This window comes from Leptosomus discolor, chromosome 6 (genome assembly GCF_034619465.1).
Source record: "Leptosomus discolor isolate bLepDis1 chromosome 6, bLepDis1.hap2, whole genome shotgun sequence".
NCBI classification, from domain to species: domain Eukaryota; kingdom Metazoa; phylum Chordata; class Aves; order Leptosomiformes; family Leptosomidae; genus Leptosomus; species Leptosomus discolor.
Genome location: NC_141396.1, coordinates 42,529,070 through 42,550,744, shown reverse-complemented (window position 1 = coordinate 42,550,744; position 21,675 = coordinate 42,529,070). Strand labels below are relative to the sequence as shown.

The following is a 21,675-nucleotide window of genomic DNA, read 5'->3' as shown; positions in this document are numbered from 1 at the left end:
AATTCAAGTAATTAATCTACCATATACAGGATGTTAGGAAAAAAAAAATAATTAAATTTGGTGAATACTTGTATTGATCAAGTTACCAAGGTTGTTAAATAGAATGGAGTGTAAAGATACAAGTGTGTGTGTGCACATGTGTGGCTGAAAAATCTCTTTATTTTCCATTTGTTCTGTCCACTCCAAAGTAGAAGGATATTTATTGCTGCAGTCATACAGATATTAATATACTTTTTTCCATCTGACTTTCTTTTAGCACACTGATTTATGTCAGTACATGGACAAACACCCTGGAGGGCTTCATCCAGAAAATGTGAAGGTGAGTCAAAAAGAGCACACATTCAAGGCAAATGCAGTAACGGTAACTTCATGTAAAGTGCCATGTCAATTGTTTCATGGAAACTGATTATTAGCTAAAGGGAAAATGGTAGGCATATGAACTATATTTTAAAATATTTTTTTCTTAAAAATTATTAAAAATGCAAGTATTTGAACATTCCCACAAAAGAACTTGTGAGGTCTGTAGAATCGATTCAGAGACAGAATATATGAGTAAATCCTGTTAGAGTGTTGGCAACCCCTCCCCTCCATTCAAACATTTGCTCTTAAGACAAGACAATAGTACCCTAAGACCCCTGAGTAAACTTGCTTTAGGCTGTCAGTGCTTGATCTTCAGTGAGGTACGTCACTGTAGGCTCACTTAGTTTGAGGGAACTAATGAATTATATTAGCTGAATATACTGCTTTTTTACATGAGTATATAAAATCTTCCCTAATCTTTTTGCTCACTTATTTTGATGAAGCATTTTCGTAGCTGATCTCACTTAAAATTTTTTTTCCTTCTAAGGTAGATACGGAGAATCGTCACGCAGGAAGAAGGGAGTTTATTAGCAGGATTTAACAGAAAGATAGATTGGTAGAGACTTGATCCTGTTACTTTCTGGGAAGTCAGCCAAATGATTTTAGCATTAAATGGAAGCCAATCAGACATGCAGAATGTGTCGTGTGTGTATAGATCACCCAGATGATATTTGTTACACTTGTCTTGCACTTTGACATCAGTCCCATTGTTGCTCGACTTTGGAAGTGTTTAAATCTTCACTTGTCATACTGAGAGCTTTATTCCAGTATTTAGTTTCTTGAAATTGAGAAGTTCATGGAAAAAGAACCCTCTCTCGCTCCTGGAAAACTCAGAAGGCCTGTTTGGGTTAAGAAAATAAAATCTTTAAAAAAGAGGAAAGAATTTTTTTTTTTTTGCAATAGCTGGTCATTGTTGTACATCAACTATATTTATAATATAGATTGATTGATTTTCTGTGTTCCTTAACTGAAAAATGGCATCTGCATCATAGGAAGTCAGATGAGAACAGCTGCCATCTAAAAAAGAAAAAAGGAAAATTCTTACATACTACATGTATTTGGACAAACTAAAATAAATAAGTAAATTTTTAACAATACATGATCTGTGTGCTGCAAGATAGCATCCTTGTAGTGTACGACTGTCCCTCAGACATTTTGCTAGCGTGGACAGGGAAAGCCCATGGGTCTGCTCCCAATGCCACTTCCCAGTGCCTCTGTGGGTGCGGCACTTTGAGATGGCTGAAGGTGGGTGAGGTGGGACCTGCTTTTCAACCACTAAAACTTTTGAGCTTTCTGCACTGTGCAGTTTCCTAAGCGGAGTTTCATGTGCTGAATGTGCTTGTTAAAACAATGGGTTTGTGTTTCATTTCCCTGTGTGGATGCTTTTACGTTCAGCTGTCTGAGGTTTGGGAGAAGCTAAGACTGGCTTTGAAAGTTCGTTGTGCTGCTTCAGATTTTTAAGACTACTCCAAGGCTGAAGTGCTGTATAGCTCAGGATCCAATATGTAGTAGTCGTTGTGGCTGTAGTTGTTCCCCAAAGACATCATAATTCACATAACTGTACTTTTTCTTGATTGTATCAGGCCCCGGTGAGCTTGTCTTTGAGGACAGGCATATGCAGATAATTGGGCTTGCTAATGTGTCACTTCTACAAATGCTGAGATACCTGTCTCTTAAAACAGGAGCTGCAGAGGGAACTGCAGCAGCAGCATTTCCCTTGTGAATTTTGCTGCATGTATTCTGTGGCTATCACATCTAACAGCAGTGTTCAGCAACACTTCTGAAGCTTATGGGTGCATTAAAAAAAATTCTTTGAGTACCAAGTGTAGAATCCTGAAGTACTGCTAGTTCAATTTTTCTAAAGTCCAGATGGATTAGTAATAGAAAGGAAACTGGGAAAAAAGAGAAAAAACTTTGGGAAGTTGGAGCAGATGAAACTTCCTACAGAGGAGATGAGATAGTTACTACGTGATATCTTAATGCTTTGTTGTGCTGTATTCAGTTTGCCAAGTTATGTAATTGTAGTTCTGAGACTTTGCCACCTATTTTGGTTTTAGCTTCTGGACAGAGTTGTCTGTCTGGAGCCACAGCTGATTTTTAAGGGTTGAGCTGAGCCATGCTAATTAGCCTTCTCTCCCTGCCAGCTCCTTGCTAGAGGTCCTTCAGGAATTTCACTTTTAGTCAGACTTTTAGACAGTGTTTGTTCAGAATTGCTGGTTATGTGATCCCTAAATCCATTTAAAAAATCTTCCAATTGAGCAATTACATTCCAGTAGCAATAAATTAGTCTTGGCTCTCTGCGCTAACCTGTGGGATTAAGCCATTGATGCTCCAGTATGACAAAAGGCCCCCTACATTTTGATTTTGTTCTTGAGAAAAGTATTGCCTACTGATGGATATTCCTTTCTGGCTTGTTGCCAATTATTATAAATACAAACCCACATAATCACTTATCTTTCTTTTTCCAAAGAATATTATGCCGTAGTTCCTGTAAAACACTGCTTTATAGGAACACAGAAGCAAAGCCATTATTTAATTGTGTTTTGGTTTCTATAGGACATCTTCAGCCTAATTATATTTCTGAATTTTCTCCGTATTTACAAGCTAAAGACAATGCTTGTTCCCTCAGGCTTACTTTTAGATGAAGAATCATAAATAGAACAAAATCCAAATTACTTTGGTGGACACACATATTGCTGTCCCCTTGGCTGTTGTGTTTGACATTGCCTTTCTTTGTAATTTCAAATAGGCTATTTGCTGTCACTTAAGTATTTTAAATAAAGACTAAACAGAATATCATAAGCATGTGGAAGTATAAAGAAGAATGTCTCAATTGGCAGTTGTAGGAGTCTTGGGACAGTATGTTTAAGCAAACAAAAAATACTGCTTCCTAAAGTATTAGGTTTAGCAGTTTTAGTGCAATGTATGTATTCACACATAATGATTTCAGAATTTTGTAATGCATGTGTGGAGGCCTAAGTCTTGCTAATAACATCAGGTTTTAAACCCTTCAAAGAATTTCTGTGTGAGGATGAGGTGTTACTGTCTAAAGTTTTTTTTAAATACCTGTCCCTGAGAATGTTAAACCAAGTATCCTGGTGACACAAATATGGTTAGGTACCTGCAACACCTTTATCAGCTAGGAGGGAAATTGGCAGAAAGCAGTTGTTTCAATCCATAGATTCTCCAATCACTGCTAGCTCCAAATGCGCAGTTGTATACGTCTTTGGTAACTAACAGGCCTGCATATCTATCTTTTATTTATAACTATGCATTATATATTGTGTACAGTATTGTGGTTAGAGATCAGGCGAGAAAAGGTAATCAGTTAGTAAGTCCCTGTTGAGTAGGCAGAGCCTGAGCTTCTCTTTTCTAGTTTTGGAGACGTCTGTTTTTCCAGAATTGAAGACAAGTAATAAATCTTAAATACATGGTGCCACATCTGATTATGTTTCAGTTGGAAGCTACTGCTGCAGCCTTGTACACAGTTGGAGCTACGAGGTGATTTCTAGGTGTATGCCGTGTGGCACTTGCCAAGCTGCAAGACATGCTGTAGCAAACTGAGGTTCAAGACTTGCTCCTGACCCTCCCTATGCTGTTCCTCCTGACCCAGGCTACTGAGATCTGTACTCCTGGCTGGCTTCCTACAGCTCTTGCTGCCTTTAGAGACAGTTTGTACTTCTTGGACTCTCAGTTGAAACATCTGGATTGCTTCCTACATCAGGAACTCAAATGGGTCACAGCAGCTACCTAACCCTGCCAGTGATTTTTTTTTTATGATGATTTCATTCTGATTTGTGTTCCTTTCTGTCTGGTACAGGGTCATCTCCACCAGCCTTTTGCCTTATCTTCTTGGTTCTTCTGAGCCTTTCTTTGCAGCTGCCCATAAATGGTTCTTGCTTTGTAAATTCATAGTTTCATTTTAAAGTATTTTTTGGTGCATTTCAGCATGTCCTGTTAAAATGTGACTGATCTTAACTTCTTTTAACCTTTGAAATAGCATCTTTATTTTGATAGTATCTTTTACTCCATATTACTATATTCCCAGTAATGCAAGTAAATTAATCTTTATGTTTGGGTGCATTTATTTTATAGTTGAGTCTGTTTTCTGTAACTACTATTACTGGTGGAACAAGTGGAGCTCAGGCTTGCATTTGTCATTCCTGCATTTCTTGTTTGCATTCCTGCCTTAAAAATAAATCTATTAATGAAAACTGATTTGTTTTTTAATTAGTGATGCTGCATTGAAATAGTTGTAGTCTTTTGGGAAAAGCATCCTCATTTTTTTTCCTCTCTGCCTTCTTTCCTCTAATTGCAGTGCTAGAGGTAATATTGATTTGTGTGAGCATTTGACTTCAAAAAACCATCGTTGACAAAAAAAAATATACTTGCCTCTGACCCACTGTCCCTCAATCCGTCCAACACCATCCTGAATGACAACGGGCTTGTCAACCAGATAAAAACTGTCTCTGATTCTTAATCACTCTTAAAATCTACTTCAGGCAACTCGGAAGGCTCCTGTCATCTGCTGTGACCAGAGGGAGAAGGAATTACCAGTTTGTTCTCATTCCATCTAATATTACTGCTCTGATTTGTTCTTCTCCCAGGGCATCTTTTTGCTTCCCAGGGCTAAGTGATAAGAAATAGGCAGACCATCTTGTTGGACTTTGCATGCAGGGAACAGGAATATTCAGCCTTCTCCCAGGAGCCTTCCAGTTTCCAGCTCTTAACCATTTCAATTCTGAGCCTTCCTTGCTCCTAGGAAGCAGGGCACAGACGTCTTCTATGTGTAATTGATGGATATTTTTGAAGTAAAACCTCAATCAACCCCCCCCCCCCCAACCTTTAATACTGTGTTTTATCACTGTAATACTGAGTCAGAGAAAATAGTTGATTGTCAAGGTCGTGTGTAAGGTATGTGGCAAAGTGTGAAGTGGAATTTAGGTATTAAGTTCCTAGGACAGCCCAATGATTCTATGATTCTGTGATAATCGCTGTAAAAAGTATGCTTAAGTTTCAGCAAAAAAATGTGGTCTGTTTCAGTCTTAAAGTAGTTCCAGTCTTAAAACTCCTACAAAAACAGTTTAAAAGAAGTGTAATTAATAGGAATTATTGGAACATAATGGGCTGCTGCAACGTTTTTCTGTGCTAAATATTGAAGACATCAGTAAACTTCATAGCACTCAAGTTAAAAAAAAAAAATTACAAAAATCCCTAATCAGATCTGATAAAAAATATTGGATTTATTAAACCAAGATTTTAATACTGGCCTCCTAAACAAGAAGACGTGCACGTTGAATAAAAAATGCAAAATGCAGTGAATTTTATCTGACGTTATTTGGAATCTCTGGAGCTTAATCGCTTCCAGTATTCATTTATTCCTCTCCATACTGCAGTACTGCAAACATTGTCCTTACCTAATGGTTGCAGTTTTAAAAGTTGAATCGGCTTTTGTCAGGTGAATAATTTTGGCATTTAATGACTAATGTGAGAATTAATAATCTGAGTCAAAGCCCTAGGGTAGTTGTCATCTGATGTCTTTTGTAAACATAAATATTTATCATTAAACTGATTACAGCTTTAGAATAATCCAAAGCACAACGGATAGTGGAGCATCAGAACATGGAAGGATTAGGCAACTCCTGTATCCCATCCCCATGAGGCTTGCTGTGCTTGAAGTGCAGCTGCTTGGACTTTGACAGTAGCAGAGCATCACATACTGGCTCTTGCTGAGCACTAGCTCCGTTCATCATTAGTGAGATACAAAAACGTATGCTTGTTGGCAAAGCGCAGTATCTGAAAAGCAGCTGAAAACGCTTTGGTTTTTAGGTTACAGTTGCGTTATCGATGTAGACCTCCCATGTGTGCTTCTATTTGCTTTTCATTTGTGATTGTATAAATGTTTCTGGCATGGACAAGAGGTTTGTGGTCCCCTTTTTTGTGGGAGATATGTGTTGCATCATGTGGCCAGTCCTGCATCCATACGTGACAAAAGGGAAGCTGTGTCAAGTGAGTGCCTGTGTGTAACTAGAGGTGTCTGACCAAAAGGTTGGCTGCCATGGACTTAGCTACACAGGAACTGGACAATTAAACCATGATAATACATCCAGCTGTGATGAAGTTTCATGTCATGTTTCACCTATCACATTGACTCACTCGAGTTTGGGAGAACACTTTCACTCTGAGGAGAATACGTATTATGGTGGTCCTTTTGATTTTATCGGTCGTTACTGGAAGCAAATCGAACTAATGTCATGCTTTTGAAATCTGTCCTACTCACTGAAATTAGTGATGCTGCTGATGTAGAGTTGAATTAAAAATATATTTTAACAGGTGTGCTAAGTGGGAAGCGATGCTGTTTAATGTAGTTGAGAGGTTGCTATTTTTCATTCCTCATTCAGGGAACAAGCAGGTGTACAGCAGACAGAATAATGTTATGCCAAATTAAGGTTGTCTTTTACACATGGCATTGAGAATTGATTATTTAAATTAGGCTTTTTAGTTATCAGACATTAAATATGGCATCAGCATTTCGCTCTATGTCAGTCTTGTCACTTAAAGTAATGATTTGATAATATGCAGAACTGTGAACAGTAAACGCAGAATCTTTATCAGTGTGTTAAAATTCATGCTAGAAGAATGTCACTTTCATATCTGGTGTGTGTAATTTATTGTCTGTATGGTCTGCATGGTTCACAGACAGCAAAAAATGTGAAGATATTGTAGGGATGAAGAAAACACTCTTTCCAGTGTCTGTAATATTGGTGAAGCACCAATTGCCACCCTGACCTAGTTCAGCATGGGAGTGAATGATAGAAAAGGAGATTTAATTGAATTGAATTTTTTTTACTTTTGCCATTCAGAAGAAAAAATCTGAGAGAGTCTTCCAGTTATTGAACATGAGCAGACAAGTATAACTGATCATAAGGGAGTATCTTTGTACTCGGTTAATTAAGCACACCTTCCTCATTGCAAATGACTGTAGTAGTACCCAGAGGGGACAAAAAATGATTAAAAGAACATCAAAGAGAGTAGAAGTTAGCAAATTAATACTTTCCAATCTCTTTCCTTTGCAATTCTGCTCCAAATAAGTGGAAAAATCTGTAGTTTTAGTAACTTTTTTTTAAAGTAATGATACGGCGTACATTCCCAGTGGCTGCATTATATGCGTGTGTGTGATGCTGTCTTTGGTAAGACTCGAGGGTGAGGAATGCAGGAGCAAGTTAGAAGCCTTTATAAATGCGTTTTAGAGAGAATGATTTTAAAATTCTTTTGGAGAGAACTCAGTTGGTCCCAGGGAGGTCAGATAGGAGAACCATTTATTGAGATAAAGCTTATTATGATCATGAAAATTGTGCTGATTCAAAGGGCTCACAGTTTTTTATTCAGATAGGATCCTTTATTCCTAGGGATGCAAATTCACCTCAAGTCAACAGTTTGTTCCTGGAATTTCTTCTTCTGACAATTTAAGCAAGTGAGTCTACAAAGCTTTGACCTAAAATGTTCTTATTTCCTCAGGACATTGTTAGAAGTGAAAAGTTGGATTTTTATCTTGGGGTATTATCCTGGCTGGGAAGAGGGAAAAGAACAGCAAACCAGCAGTGATACAAAAGATTGTGCTTGATGAGCTTTTGACATGCTAGCAGAAGTCACATAGAGACATTTCTCATTGCTTCTGTGGTAATACATATTACCAGGTATTTTTTCCTTATGTTAATGGTTTAAAACAAGTAGGTCTAAAACTGCCAGACAATCTAGCGAACCCAAACGTGACTGAGCGTTGTGTTCAGTTGTGTTTATTTTCAAGGCTGTGAGATAGTACTGTGGGGATTTATTACCTCCTTACGCCTTTGTAAATAGCCAATAATTCACAGAAGCCTGTAATATCCTCTGGATGATAGGGAGAAGTACACTGGTTGCAAGCGTGAGGTGAAGTGTCCTGGATTTGGTTTCTTTTACTGGTATTTTTAGATTCGCTGGCCTATTGAGACTGAATATGGTATCAATTGATGCTGAATGCACACAAGGGAATTCAGATGGTACCCAGCTGATGTGCTGTGATACAGGCAGCAAGCAGGAGCATTTGTGTTATCAGTGATGAGTAATAATAAAGCTTGTGCAGTATTGTTTATTACTTTTCAAAAGTAACTGCGAATACACCGCTGTGATCTTGCTAAAGGATCAGCACATTAATCCAGTGTTGCTTTCAGCTTTCTTCTGAACTGATGTGAACTCCTGGTCCGGGTTAGCTCAGCTCCATTCACAGTCTCTTGCTGCAGAGAGAGCAGAGCCAAGAGTTTTGTGCACCTTCTATAGACTAAAAGGTTCCATACAATGAAGGCAGAATTACTGAATGCCTTCTTTGCCTATACTGCTGGAAACTGTCCTCAGGAGCCCCAGACCCCTGAGGCCCCAGAAGAAGTCAGGATAAAGGAGGAGTTTGCCTTGGTTAGTGAGGACTGGGTGAGGGATCAATTAAGCAAGCTGGACATACATAAATCCATGGGCCCTGATGGAATGCACCCACGGGTGCTGAGGGAGCTGGCGGAAGTCAATGTTAGACCACTCTCCATCATCTTTGGTAAGTTGTGAGGAACAGGAGAGGGGCCTGAGGACTGGAGAAAAGCAAATGTCACTCCAGTCTTCAAAAAGGGCAAGAAGGAGGACCTGAGTAACTACAGACCAGTCAGCCTCACCTCCATCCCTGGAAAGGAGATGGAACAACTTATCCTCGGTGCTGTCTCTAGGCATATCAAGGATAAGAGGGTCATTAGGAGCAGTCAACATGGCTTCACCAAGGGGAATTCATTTTTGACCAACCTGATAGCCTTTTATGAAGACATAACCAGGTGGACAGATGTTGGTAGTGCAGTGGATGTGGTTTATCTTGATATCAGTAAGGCATCTGACACCGTCTCCCACAGCATCCTCGCAGCTAAACTGAGGAAGTGTGGTCTGGATGATCGGGTAGTGAAGTGGATTGTGAATTGGTTGCAGGAAAGAAGTCAGAGAGTTGTGGTCAATAGGACAGAGTCTAGTTGGAGGCCTGTATCTAGTGGAGTCCCTCAGGGGTCGGCACTGGGACCAGTACTATTCAATATATTCATCACTGACCTGGACGAGGGAACAGAGTGCACTGTCAGCAAGTTTGCTGATGACACAAAACTGGGAGGAGTGGCTGACACACCAGAAGGCTGTGCTGCCATTCAGCGAGACCTGGACAGGCTGGAGAGCTGGACGGGGAGAAATGTAATGAAATACAACAAGGGCAAGTGTAGAGTCTTGCATCTGGGAAAGAACAACTCTACGTACCAGCATAGGTTGGGGACTGAGCTGTTAGTGAGTAGCGTAGGGGAAAGGGACCTGGGGGCCCTGGTGGACAGCAGGATGACCAGGAGCCAGCAATGTGCCCTCGTGGCCAAGAAGGCCAATGGCATCCTGGGGTGTATCAGAAGGGATGTGGTCAGTAGGTCGAGAGAGGTTCTCCTCCCCCTCTACTCTGCCCTGGTGAGACCGCGTCTGGAATAGTGTGTCCAATTCTGGGCCCCTCAGTTCAAGAAGGACAGGGAACTGCTTGAAAGAGTCCAGCACAGAAATACAAAGATGATGAAGGGGGTGGAACATCTCCCTTCTGATGAAAGGCTGAGGGAGCTGGGTCTCTTCAGCTTGGAGAAGAGGAGACTGAGGAGTGTTTATAAATACGTAAAGGGCGAGTGTCAGGAGGATGGAGCCGAGCTCTTCTTGGTGGTGGCCAGTGACAGAACAAGGGGCAACAGGTGCAAGCTGGAGCATAGGAGGTTCCACATTAACATAAGGAAAAGCTTTTTCACTGTGAGGGTGACAGAGCACTGGAACAGGCTTCCCAGAGAGGTTGTGGAGTCTCCTTCTCTGGAGACATTCAAAACCTGCCTGGATGCATTCCTGTGTGACCTCTCTAGGTGGTCCTGCTCTGGAAGGGGGGTTGGACTAGATGATCTTTTAAGGTCCCTTCAAACCCCTAACATTCTGTGATTCTGTGATACAGCTTTCTGCTTCTGTATCTAGGGCCGGATCCTTTATTCCCAGAATACAACATGTGATAAGGGAACTCAAATGCTGGAAATCATTCAGAAATCCCCCTGCGCCATCAGGTAAAGACAGTTCCTGACTTAAAATAGCCCACCACAGGCCTCGATAGTCTGTCCTCTTGGGCAGCATCCTTCTTGTCATTGGGATCCTTGATGCCTCAGCAGACACTGTGTGGAAATAGTATGTTTTCTGGAGAATCTTTCCGGGCATGTTGTGATTTTGTTTCTGCTTTTCACTTAACCCGGTATCCTTTGCCAGAAACTCTCTACTGTCTCTGGAAACGAAAAGCAGCTATGTGGAGTCATCTGAGCACTTCTACACAGATTGCCTGTGCATGAGCATCCCCCTTTATCATTAGACCATCAGAGCTTTCTGAACCTATGTCAGAAAGTGTGAAGTCCCATGAGTCCCACCCATTAGATGTGTTTTGAATGGCCTGTGCCAGTGTTTAGCTTGTAAGCTCATTTGGATGAGAAGAACTCAAGATCCTATGTGACATTCAGAGACCAACAAGATAGTAAAGCATTCTGCTGCATATGAGCTATCTTTCAGCTGTTAGGTGCATGCATGAATTGGTCTAGGTTGTGCAGCTCATCCAGGCTCGTGAAAAGCACCATGAAAGCAGGACCGTTCATCCAGGCAGCTGGCAAGTCTCTCAGAAAATGTAATTGGTTTAAACAGGCATTTGGTCAAATGTTGCGTGTAGGTCAAGTGGCTCTCCAGGCCTTATACATGAAAGACTATGTAGGTGCTAAGCTTTTTTGTGAGCTTAGGGCTTTCTCTTGTAAGTTTTTAAGAACTGCTAATATTCTGTTAATACCACAGTCCATAAACCCCGAATTAGCTTTGACCTGTATGCATTTTTCTCACTGACAATGAAAATTCTTCATTAAAATATGTTGCTCGTTGCAGTGAGAGCTGCGTAAATTTTAGGGGAAAAAAGGTGGGGTTTTTTCACGGCTATAATAAATAAGCAAGACCTGAAGCACAAGTATTAGATTTTTTTTTTTTTTTTTTTTTTTTTGGTCTGAATGTAAAGTGTTGAGCCTCCTAATATTAAGCCTTATTGAAATCCTGACTTCTTGACCCAAATCCAATTCCTATTTTCTCTTTTTCAACTCTCATCACAATGACCCTTGTCATTTTGTGAGTCTAATTTTATCACCAAAACCTCTGTACTTACTAATAAGCTACAAACTGTACACGAGTGATGTCCTAGTTTGTTTATTACAGGTTGTTTCACACTTATACCGCCTTGTGTATGACCATGCAAATATTAAAATTACTATCATAAGAGCTCAAGAACCATGAATCTGTGTCATTTCTATCCTCACAACCAACCAGTTGGAATGCATATGGAATTTGCCATGGACTCCTTTTAGAGTTGTCCGATGGTCTGCAGGGGCCGCCATCCCGTGGCCGTGGGGAAATGGCAGTTCAGTTGCCATTGAGATCAAAAGCCCCAGGCTGAGGGTTCTTGGTGATCAGAACTGAGCAAGGTGGAGGAATGAGCAAGTAAGATCAGAATACGACTGTGAGAGATGGCATGCCAATTTCAGATGGGGTATATGGGTAAGAGGTGATGGTACCTCATCTAGTGTTCATTTCTGTCCTTGTGAAAGTGTAACGTGCTTAGTCTTGAAGGGGAACGGGTTTCTTGCAGAGGGCTTTACTCAAAGACAGGGGAGGGAACATGACTGTGAGAAGGCAGAAGTGTTTCCTGACACGTCAGAAATGGTTCTTTCCGATTTGTCTTTTTTTTTTTTTTGTGGAGTGGGGAACCGTTGGGAATGGAGAGCCTCTGTTACTGCTCTCTCTTCCCAGGCAATCTCAAAGGGTCTGTGGTTTGCAGAATGCTCTACGCTAGGCTTTAAACTCATGTTTTAAGTTAAATCTTTTCACATGTAATATTACCAAATAAAAACATAAGTGAAGAGGAAAAGGGAAAACAACAAAACAATGGCTGTGTTTACCCTGTAACGAATTCAGGGAGATTTTTTTCCAGTTGCTCTTCATGGTCTTCCTCCAAGGAGGGAGCAATTGATACACTGTATGTGAGTGAATTAATTGACTTTTGTTGAAGTACTTGATGAGTACTGTCTACAAGTCTGGAATAAAAATACCTTCCAAAGCTGTCCTCAAGAGTAGGAGTTTATTCTGTTTAGCTGTGAAATTGTTGGGTTTTTTTCTTAGCCTGTTGTGTCAAATCACTTGACTCTTTGCATTAAAGCCAAATTAAAGCCCACATTAATAAATATATTTTGAGTTCTAAAGATTACGGTGCTGTAAGATAACATGATAATTGAAATGTCTTTGCATGTTTAACAAAAATGTTTGTAGTTAAATACCATTGATTTAGCCTAGCAAACTGGATATTTTCCCTATCTTTTGATTAAAGAAAAAATATTATTTTGAAGTAATTTAATTTATATTTTAAGGCTGTAATGAAAGCTGTTCCTGCTTCCTGCCCTTATTAAATAGTTTTTGTGTATTATGAGTTCCATTTTAACCACAATTCAGAAAGGAATGTTCATGTCACTTATGACTTTCCTGCTATTCTTTCTTTTGTTTCTGTATTTTGCTCTTAAGTTTCCTCAGCACATTGTTAGACCCAGCCCTGGCAAGAAGCTGATTGATATTGCTCTGTGCTCTGGCTAAATAGCTAAGCATACAGTGTATTGTGTCTGCACTCAGGGAAAAAATGAAGTGCAATTAAATTCATTTCAACTTCAGTAACATGACATTTCTGTTTCTCTTGTGTCAGCCTTTGCTCTCTTCTGTAGTCAGATTTTGTAACCCTTTTTATAATGTCTCCTCACTTCAGCAGTCTCTAAATAAAATAGGATGCTTGTGTTGCAAGTTAATTAGAAATTCTCATGTGCCTGGGTTGACTTTTCCCAAATCTTGGGTGTGGTTTCCACATCTTCCAAGAGAGCACATTTCACCGGTCGCTGAGCTGTGGGGCAGGAGGTCCATGCCTGCTCCTGAACTCTTCCTGTTTGGCTTTGCAAAGGCTTGTTGTGGTCCCATTTGGAACTCTAGTATTTCTAAAAATCTTTCAGGGAATAGGAAGGATCTTAATATTAGGAGAGGTTTTCCAAGACTGCAAAGAAAATTCCTGTGAAACGATCGTTCACCCTTTGTATTGATCAAATCCATGAGGGTAGCACTTACAGCCTTTCACAGCAGGTGCCCCTGAGAATGCAGGAGAATGATGGGAGAGGAGGTGGAAAGGGGAGGACAAAAGATCTCATTGTCCAGCTCTCTGTTCATAATTGTAAATTTATGAAATTTAAAAAAATACACAATATCCATGCTTAGCTGTAGGGAAAGCATTTGTCCAGTGAAGAGTTCAAGGAAACATGGGAGATGATTTAGCTTCCTATCTACATTTACCTTCAAGACTATTATAAGTAGGTTTCAAAAGTCATCTTTAGGTTCATCGATAATTATTATTTCCTAATGAAAAATACATAAGCAATGCCCATTAAAAGAACTTTGAAGGAGAAATCCTATCATACTTGCAGATTTCCTTGGGTACACAGGCATTATTCTTATACTACTAATTTCTTCTTTGTTTTAGCTCCAGTATCCCATCCCCCAGCCTATCTCCCCATCCCTATCCACCCTGTAGTGTTGTTTCCCATAATGAGTGAAGATACACATCTGTCTTCAGGCTACCACCTAATCTCTAAGGCCATATGGGTAAATGGAATATAATTATAATTTGGTAGAAACTGAGCTTTCTGCACACAGTTGTATTGCTCTTGTTCTTTTTAAAGCAGGCAAATTGAATCTATGATATAGTAGGGCTTGGAGGCTGGGGTTAGTCCTTGTAAAGTATGTATGGTTTAGATGAAAATTCTGTTGTGTTAAATTTGGGTGGTGATTAGGCCAGTTTGGGAGGAATTCTGACACAATGTTACCACAATATGCAAGCACCCTGCATATTGTGAAGAAATCACCTGTGGTTATATGCAAAATATTAACAGAGGTCATTTTTTGTCCCCCTCTTTTTCAGTTATTTTTATTTCAGTTGCTGCGAGGACTGTCTTACATCCACCAGCGTTACATTTTGCACAGGGACCTGAAACCACAGAATCTTCTGATCAGTGACACGGGGGAGTTAAAGCTGGCAGACTTTGGTAGGCAAGCAGTTAATTACAAGTCTCTTATAATGTTGTAGGAATGTCAGACAGATGGTTCCATTGATTTCTCTTCCCCATACCCTATTCCTTAGACACACCTTCTTCATTGTAGATAATTGCACATTTTTCTCCTGAGTGAAGAAATTGATTGTGGTCAACAAAATGCTTGATTAAAAGGGAGGAAGTGAAAACCAAATATATACTCCAGTTCTCACGAGGAAGATAATGCTGAAAGTATTTCAGTTTTATTTACCGTAAGACCTCTGAATTAGAATTTAAAATGTTTAAAAAGAAAAGGAAAAAAAAATCAAGAGACCTGAGGAAATGCAGACTATATGAAGAGCACAATCACTTTATGGAAGCAGCTCTAGGGTTGTGGAGATCTGAATTGACTTCCATTAAATAGTCATTGAAAGATTCTGAAGGACACAAGAATAAATATTCCTTCTAAAGAATAACGGACACTAGGATCACCTGGACTGCTTTCAGAATCCATTAGTCTCTTATGGGGAAACCTTATATGGAGTATAAAATCAGGGGAAATTGTCCACTGAAATGTTAGTCTTTTTGCCTTTTTTAATGTAAATTTTTTAAAGCCACTTTCTAGTGGCTGCAGTGGGGCAAGTACTCTTTCCTCTGAAAGCCATTGTGAGTGCAGATGTGGAAAATGGCAATATTTTCCTTTAGTGGTTTTTACAAAATGTTGTAGGAATTTCTTTCTTTCCTGTAGGTCAACTTCTTCGCTACTGATTCTAGCAGAACTTCTGGAGTAAGCTGAAAATGTGACCTACTGGCTTTTTAAAAACGTCTTTTATTTTTATGACTAATATCCACATCGGGCTTTCCATTTCAAGCATTAGCAGTAATGAGGGAGCCTTATGTGCTAATTGGCAATTTCACTGTTAATGTAGTCATGATTTTTGTCTTTTAATTAGCGTTACTGCAGTTAACAGCTCAGTGTGTATTTGCTATGCTGGAGAAGGGAACAGGACTTCAGGTGGATGCGGTCCACAAGAACCTGATTGGCCTTTGGGTTGCAAAGCAATTAGAGAAATAGTATTAGAAACAATTATTGTCTGGTTTTATATCCCATTTTCTGTTGCTGTTTCTCAAAACTTGGAAGATGCCAGAAGTGTTTTAAAGATATGCTTAAAAAAGTATTCCCGCATGTTGCATTTTACTAGGACATTTCCTTTTTTGAAGTACATGAAACAGGTGAACCATTAAGTGTTTTTTTAACAAAATGTGAGTTAGTCCTCTGTTGAAGGTGCTGTGCTGTTTGAAATGACTAGTTTTGTTGTATTATTTATATGTATAAAGCACTATGAACTTCTCTGAATTCCAAGGATCCCCATATTATAAGTCCTTCAAGAGACTGTGGTGATGGTACTCTAGCTTTGGTGGCTGCTGAAAACACTGTACGTGACCTTACAAACTCTTGTGTATGTGAAATGTTTCACATGGTGTGGGCATTTTGTGGCGGGGGTGGGGTATGTCGCTGAAGCTCTATGGCTTTTGTGGCTGGGGAGAGGGAGGCTGCAAACTTCTCAGCTGTGTTTTTAAGAAAACAGAAAATCCACCGTTCACTAGCACTGCTAAATGCCTTGCTGGTGGTATGAACCAATCGATGAAATGTCCAGCTTAGATGCAGGTTGACCTCTGTCTGGTGGTATTGCCTGATGTTGTCATAGAGCAGAGGAAAGGGTGGGACGTTTGTTTTCGCCCCGCTGTAGTAGGAAATGTAACTATAACTTCTGATGAAATTGTTGCCTCATTGGGGCACTAGGCTGAATATTGCTGTGATGGCATCAAAGGCAGAATTTTCCCACCTTTGTGTTGGTGGGAATTTAAGGTTGACCATTGTGTATTGTTTTGAGAGAAAGACTAGAGATGTGTAAGTACAACGAAAAAGAAATGCCCAGTAGCAGACATATAAATGTGTAATATTGTGGAGAGGATTTTTCTTCTCTTGTAAGTTTGTCCTGACCTAACAGAAACATCTGTGTAATCTACTTTTACACATTGAGAGAAGATTATATATCTCCTTTTTTTTTAAAGCTAGATTTTGTTTTATGGCTCATGACCTCGTAAAATTGAAAACCAGATGGGTTAAATTTCTCTTCTGAGAACCAAGATGACAAATCAGAATCAATGAGGTTAAAGTCTGAAGGGTCATGACCCCTTTCACTGAAGGCATGAGAAATGAGATCACACCCATGTGCTCTCTGTGTGCATCCCTGTGCATATTTACTTATTTAAATGCTGTATTATTATCACCCATCTTCCACCTTACCAGTAACGACTCTTTTTAAACAAGATGTAAAATACAGCCCCCTTTTTTTTATGTTTTTTTTTTTTTTTTTTTCTCCCACAAATGACTAATTTGCAGTAATGCACTTGGAAAGGAAGTAGGTTTAGATTGTATATTTGATTAATTACCTGAGGAGCGGTATGGAAATTAGAGAGATTGCTGTTTTGCTTTCAAATGCACTCAAGGCTGGAGAGAACCTATCAAGAAATCAGTTTGTCAGAGATAGGATTGACTTTGCTAGCACAATAAATATAAAATCCTAAAGCAAAGGCCTTTTAGTCTCTAAGGACAAGACCATCAGATTATGGTTTTATAAGTTTACAAAAAATCAACAGCACAGCTGAAGTTTTTCATTTGGCAGTGAGCTTATTTAATCTCCTCAGTGTAGGATATCAAATACTTAAAAGCAGGCTGTAGTGGATTATGGTACTTGAATAAACAAGGTAAAAGAAAGGCTATTCATGCCTGCTAGTGCATTGCACTGCGGCTGAAGTGGAATCTTTGAATAACTGTGGGCATGTGTTTTTCTACAGCAGGGCTCCCAGACACAGATACTGTGCTGCGTGGGAGTGTCTTTGTTCAGACGAATGGTGGTTTGCTTTTCTGTTCATCGTGCTGTAGCTGTGAGGAAATGAGCATTTGTGAGAAGACTCAGCAGTCAAATGAAAAGAGCGAACAGAACATAGAGGCTTTATCTAATTAAAAATGGATGAGCTATAAAAAATGGCTTTCTTGAGAAGATATAATAGGGGTGACTCATCTTGAATAATTGTTGCTATGAAAAATAGTCCTTGAACTCCGTTCCTGCATTCTTTTTTTCCAATCTAATTAAAATTCTAGAGGAAATTGAAGTATATTAGGAATTCTCCTTATGAAATGAAGCAAGAATTATTTTTGATCCTGTGGTGTGAATTTGACTGTCTACGGATTTGTTTATTTTCCCCTGCACATATGTCTGTCTTGAGCAGAAATAAAGTATTATAAACCTTTAATGAGTAACACCATAACTGATTCCAAACTTAAATGAATAGACCCTTGGGCTTGATGCTAGTTAACACACAGACTGGGCTGCTTCCCTAGCCTTTGGTTAGTAGTTTCTACACTTTACTTTTTCGCTGTGCTGTATACAGATGCATTTGTTTGGCCTTTGGATGTGTATTGACTAAAAAAAAAAATACCTTGAACCTTTGTCTAGAAAAGTTATTAAGCAGTTTTAAAAGCAAGGTATGTTTCTAGAATAAATGCGTTTATCTTAACTATAAACAGTGTCAAGTGGCTGTACGGCAGCAGATAGGAGTGTGAACTCAAAGATTGAATACTACAAATATTTTTTCAAGAGTTCTTTGCAAACAGGTGATTAATAATCTAAGAAAAATAGCTATCTAAGCAAATCTGATTTATATTCATTTTGAGCATACTATAACCAGTGCCATATGTCATTTCAGTGATCCCTTATTTTCAAAATGTCACTCTGAACCTCTAAGAAATATGTACTGAAGAGTATAGGAGCAAATACAGATGAAAACACCAGAGGAACAGACAAAGTCTGCGAGGCATACTGTCTTTGACTCTGCGTGATGATGCTCATGAGCGGCCACAGGCAGAAGGGTGTGAGGTGTTGGAAGGGTTTAGATGGTAGCAACAGAAGCTCTATGAGGAGATTAAGGCGTCTGGGAGGAAAATGGGTGTTGAGGAGGCAAAGTGAAGGTGCTGGAAGACCGCGAGGGAGAAAAGTGGTAAGTGGTTGTGGAAAATGTGGGCCCGGTGCTAAGTGGGGCAGGTGATTTAGTCACAGCAGATACTGGTAGGGCTGAGGTGTTCCATTACTTCCTTGTCTAGGTCTTCATGAATAAGAACTCACAGGCCTTTGTTCTCATAGATGCAGTTCAGGGAGGAAAGGGGTGAATGGAAGAGAATTGAGTCAGGGATCTTATGAAAAATCTTGACCCATGGAAGTTCATGAGTCCAGGCAGGGGGGTTCTTGAGGGTACAAGGAAAGCTGACTGATGGCATTGACAGGCTTCTCTCTGTCATCTTTGAAAGACTGTGTAGATTGGGGGAGGTCTTCAATAATAGGAGAAAGGTTAATGTTGTACCCATTTTCAAGAAGGGCAAGAAGGAAGGTCTGGGGTACTGCAGGTTGGTCAACCACTATCCCTGGGAAAATGATGGACCGTGTCTGCTTCAAAGTAATTTCTGTACCTGTGAAGAAAGCGTTTGCTAGTTTCAATCAAGAGAATAATGTTTGATTCATGGGATTGCCTTCTGTAATGAAATGACTAGCTGTGCAGTCTCCCAGTACCTAAGAGAGTGTTACCAGGAGGATGGTGGTGCATAGCAAAAGGTGCTCTTTACTGAGTTGCACAGTGGGAGAATGAGGGATAATGGTCATAAGTTGAAACAGAACTAGGTATAAGGATGGAAATGTTCACAATGAAAGTACTTGAGTACTTCGGCGTTGGAGCAGCCCAAAGAGGTGGTGAAATCTCCATTTGCTTCACTGACTGGACAAAGCCTTGATCTGGCAGGTTGGACTAGGCGAATTCTCCTTCTTGTTCTGTGACTTGGTATATAGCATGCTTTTTTTGCTTTGGTTTGTTTTTTAATGATTGGGTATTGGCATTTAGCTGTTGTGTATGCTGATATAAATCATGATTGGCTAATTAGTTATGTTTACATCCAGATTATCATACTTAATAAACCCCAGCACAGAGTGGCTAAATAGCTGATTGCAATCAGGCAGGAGATGGGTCCCATCTTCCGTGTAGGACTTTCCGGGAAGGATTCAATCTTTTTGTGCCTTGTTTCTTATTCTCTGTCCCAAAACATCCACTAACAGACTAATATTCTGACTCTTCCAGGGACAACGTGGACCTTTAACTTGATCATAGATAGTATGGTTACTCTTCTGTATCCTTTAGTTAGAGTAATTTTGTGCTTTCTGGGTTGAAAAATAATGTGGTTATACTTGTTATTAGGAATATTGGGATTAAACATTTATGTAGCTTTTGAGGGTAGGCACATTGACATCGCTTTTCGATGCATTGAGAAAATCCCCAGGGCACGGGTGTGGAGAACAAAACATTTAAACTTGACTAGCATGTGAGGCAGTGGTAGCGCTTCTGAGACTGTGAGAGAAACCAGCCAAATTACTGGTAAGGCACTTGTCCTTCTTTATTTGTGAGCTGATGAACCTGCTGTGGGGGATTGCATTTGGGGGGGGATTGCTTGTTTGTGAAGCTTCCCTGCAGCTGCCTCTCCCGTTTGTCTTTTCTGCTAGGCCTGCAATAGAAGTGAACTGCACAGAGTGGGTGGATGAGAAGTTTGAAGACCTGTTTGGTCTCTGTTTTGGATTGTGCGGTTATTGTAAGTGCCAGGACCTTCTGTGTAGTCACATCTTCTAATTGGCATGCCATTCTTTTTAGTGTGTACACGGACTTTTTCTCTATGCCGTGGCTCCAAGACACAGTGTATGGCTAAGCAGGCACCCAAAAGGCAGAAGTGCAAAATATGATTTCAAAGTGTGGAACAGCAGGTCTAGAAGGTATTGTTAGCTCGACTGTAGTTTGCAAGGATAGGAAAACTTGCTGATTGGTAACTTTTTTTTTTTTTTTTTAAAGACTTGAATAGAAATTTCCCCTTTCCCTTGTTCCCTGCCCCAATTTTATTTGTTTTGGTCTTTTCAAAAAATCTTCCAGCTGCGATGACACCACAATGAATTCTTGTGTTGCAAGGTGAGTGATGAAGAGCATCAGGAACTTTGTGCTTTAGTGCTTCAGTGCTTGTTCCTGCAGTCAGAGAGTTGCTCTTCCTTGTCTGTGAGAGTGTGCTTTGGAGAGAAAAAACAGCAAGAGAATCTCTTGAAAATGTCTTTGCTTTACTTTCCCAAATAACCCTGATCCTGAAGCTTTTCCTGACAGCTTTTTGTTGTCTTTGGGGATCTCCTTGGATGAGTAAGGAGCTGCAGGAGATCTGCATTATGCGGGAAGTCCTGCCTTAGGCTTTTGGAGTTTTGTTAATTTAAAGTCCTGTGATGTAGTAAAAGCAAGAAAGAATCAAGTAAATGTGATTGAACCATGCATCCTTCTAGATACATAGGATGATTAATAGTAGATAGCAGGAGCAAAGAGGCTTGAGGTCTGCAATAAAGAGAATTATAATAATGGAGTCGCAGTTTAAAACTGCAGCTGAGTATTAGAGAGGATGTTTCCATGAATTTCCATACAGATTTTTCTGTGGGGAGCATGTTGGGGATACACCATGAGGGACAGGATAAGCCATGAGAGACAAGACTATTGCTGTATAGTTTACTGTTAAAATGATTAAAACTATGTTGACAACTTGAAAAAAAATTACTTCTTTTTTCACAGTGAGAATCCCGTAAGGGATTTCTTTATAACGTACCGTATAAGATTCATATGAAAGGCTGGATAGCATAAAAGATGGCTTGCATGGATAACTGCCATGTTTTTCTGTGTAAACGTTCCACAGAGTATCAGTTCTTGAAGACACTGGTATAAGGGGTTGTCAGGGTGCCTGAAGAGCTGGTGTTTCATATTGTCATGCTTGATGAAAACTCCTCCGAGAGTGTCTCTGCTTATGTCGATAGGCTCCTTCTGATCGTCCTGGCTGTGGGTGAGCCTGAGGAGGCAGCCACCAGGCACGGGGCCTGAGTCCCCTCCAGGGCAGCCGACCTGTGTGGACAGCTGCTGCCGCAACAGCAGGCTTTGGGCTGCAGGAATAGTGGCAGCTGTCTCGGATTTTGTTATCAGGGGCTGCGGCTGATAA

At 40.0% G+C, this 21,675-nt stretch overlaps 1 protein-coding gene across 3 annotated transcripts in view; it reads left to right on the top strand.

Annotated features, from left to right (window-relative positions):
- Positions 1-21,675, top strand: part of CDK14 (cyclin dependent kinase 14) — a 269,013-nt gene that overhangs the window by 151,413 nt on the left and 95,925 nt on the right. For all 3 annotated transcript variants that reach the window (XM_086466597.1, XM_086466595.1, XM_086466596.1), the window contains 2 exons: positions 257-319; positions 14,450-14,573. In XM_086466597.1, coding sequence (XP_086322723.1) covers positions 257-319; positions 14,450-14,573 — 187 coding nt within the window. The remainder of the gene's footprint in view (positions 1-256; positions 320-14,449; positions 14,574-21,675) is intronic.